At 30.2% G+C, this 1,855-nt stretch overlaps 1 protein-coding gene across 1 annotated transcript in view; it reads right to left on the reverse strand.

Moving 5' to 3' along the window:
* Nucleotides 1-1,855, reverse strand: part of LOC117102540 (nicolin-1-like) — a 16,354-nt gene that overhangs the window by 5,973 nt on the left and 8,526 nt on the right. Inside the window, exons 5-6 of the mRNA XM_033242821.1 lie at nucleotides 630-707; nucleotides 90-191 (exon numbers count right to left, since the gene is read on the reverse strand). Of these exons, the coding sequence (XP_033098712.1) occupies nucleotides 90-191; nucleotides 630-707 (180 nt within the window). The remainder of the gene's footprint in view (nucleotides 1-89; nucleotides 192-629; nucleotides 708-1,855) is intronic.

Genomic DNA, 1,855 nt, shown 5'->3' on the forward strand with positions numbered 1-1,855 from the left:
TAATAATAATAATAATAATAATAATAATAATAATAATAATAATAAAAATAATAATAATAATAATATAACAATAAAAAAAATATACTTACATCGTATCTTCCAAGTGTGGAAGAGGTTTGTCGTGCTTTGACTGTCTCAGTTAAAGCCCATAGCCGATGAAGTCCTTCAGATATGCTATCAACTTCAACATTCTATTAATAAAAACGTACACCTTGAAAATAAGGGGTTGTTAGTAAAAAAACAGACCTATATTGTGGCAACAATCAGGGTCCCGGTGGGGTTCATGCAGAGAGATTTTATAGTTTAGGATCGTCCAAGTTCGGCTGAGTTCCCACTATCAAATATCATGTGAAAAATTTAGTAATGTGCCCATATATGGGTACGATGATGTCATAATACACCCAAATATGGGCATATCAGATTTTTTATCGCATTTGATAGTGTGGACATAACTTAAGACCACCAAATTTGGGATTCTATTTTACAATAGTTTTGTTTGGAATATCAATTATGATTTTTTTAGTTTGACGAAGGCGGTTCATGCTTGCCCACCGCCGCTTGAGATGGTTTACTTTTTCGGACACTATTGCTTGCTTGAGAGAACCCAGTACAAGCATGCCTGCACTCACCTCAATTTTTTTTCTGGCTGCAGAATTTGAGGTCAGATGCTGTTCAAGCCATTTTGAAATAGATTTTTTTTGGCCAGACTGAAATAAAAATTATTTTTATTCAGTAAATAAATATATAAATATATATATATATATATTGAAGAGTGGGTTTGCATGTATGCTCCAAGTAAAATAAAATGCAAAAGCATTGAAAAAACGGTGTATAATCATTGAAAGTTGACTTGCGGAACACAAATTTATTAAGCTATAACAAAATCAAACTGATATTTCGATAGCTCCTGCTATCTTCATCAACGTTAAAGTGAGAAAACTTGGGAGATCTTACATATACATAAAGAATAATAAACCAATCAGAATCAAGTTATCAATACAATTAGTTGATTGGACCACAAAATATAAGTTCAGTGACAAGTTAATGGGCGAATTAATTACTGTACAATTAAACCATGATAAGATGTCTGCAAAATTATTATGTAAGCGATAGTTTATTGGCAGTGCCATTGAACCAGCTTAATGCTAAGACTTATTTAACTACAGTAAACAATAACAGGAAATAAAACATAGTAAGATTAATAAGGTCCTATATAATTAAAACAATTGTGCAATAGAAAATAAATAGCAGAAATATATGGTACATGTATGAGTTTAAATAATATAATGCATGATATCATGATGACAAATAAAATACAGTTTAGAAATCAATGAATATAAAAAAATGTACATAAGTAGAAATAATATATAGCATATATAGTTAGATACTGTATTCATAGAGAAATATTGCGTATGAAGGCATAATCACATGTAGAGCCTAAGTCCTTATTTAGACCCTTAATGTGAGTTTTTAACCGGATTATCCATTTCATTTCTGCGTTACGTCGTTCTTGTGTTGATTTAAAATTGCAACCTATTATTATAGCCGGTGTACGGTAAGAATGGCCCCGGAAAAAATGGCCCCGGAAAAAATGGCCCCAGAAAAAATGGCCCCATATGACATGTAGGTAAAAATGGCCCCAAAAATCAAATTCTGTATTAAAACTGATTTTCTTGAGTCAATATATGCATTTTTGTATCTTAAATAATTTAGTTTTTAAAAGGAATCTAACATCAAACAAATTGCCATTCACATTTTACTTTTTGCAAGAATTAATATTCAATGATAAAATATTCAAAGATAAATAAAAAGCCATGAATTACACTTTTTATTTTTTTTTCCATTTAAATGTTAA

This window comes from Anneissia japonica, unplaced genomic scaffold (genome assembly GCF_011630105.1).
Source record: "Anneissia japonica isolate Jap-2015-1 unplaced genomic scaffold, ASM1163010v1 scaffold1489_len2284818_cov182, whole genome shotgun sequence".
Lineage (NCBI taxonomy): Eukaryota > Metazoa > Echinodermata > Crinoidea > Comatulida > Comatulidae > Anneissia > Anneissia japonica.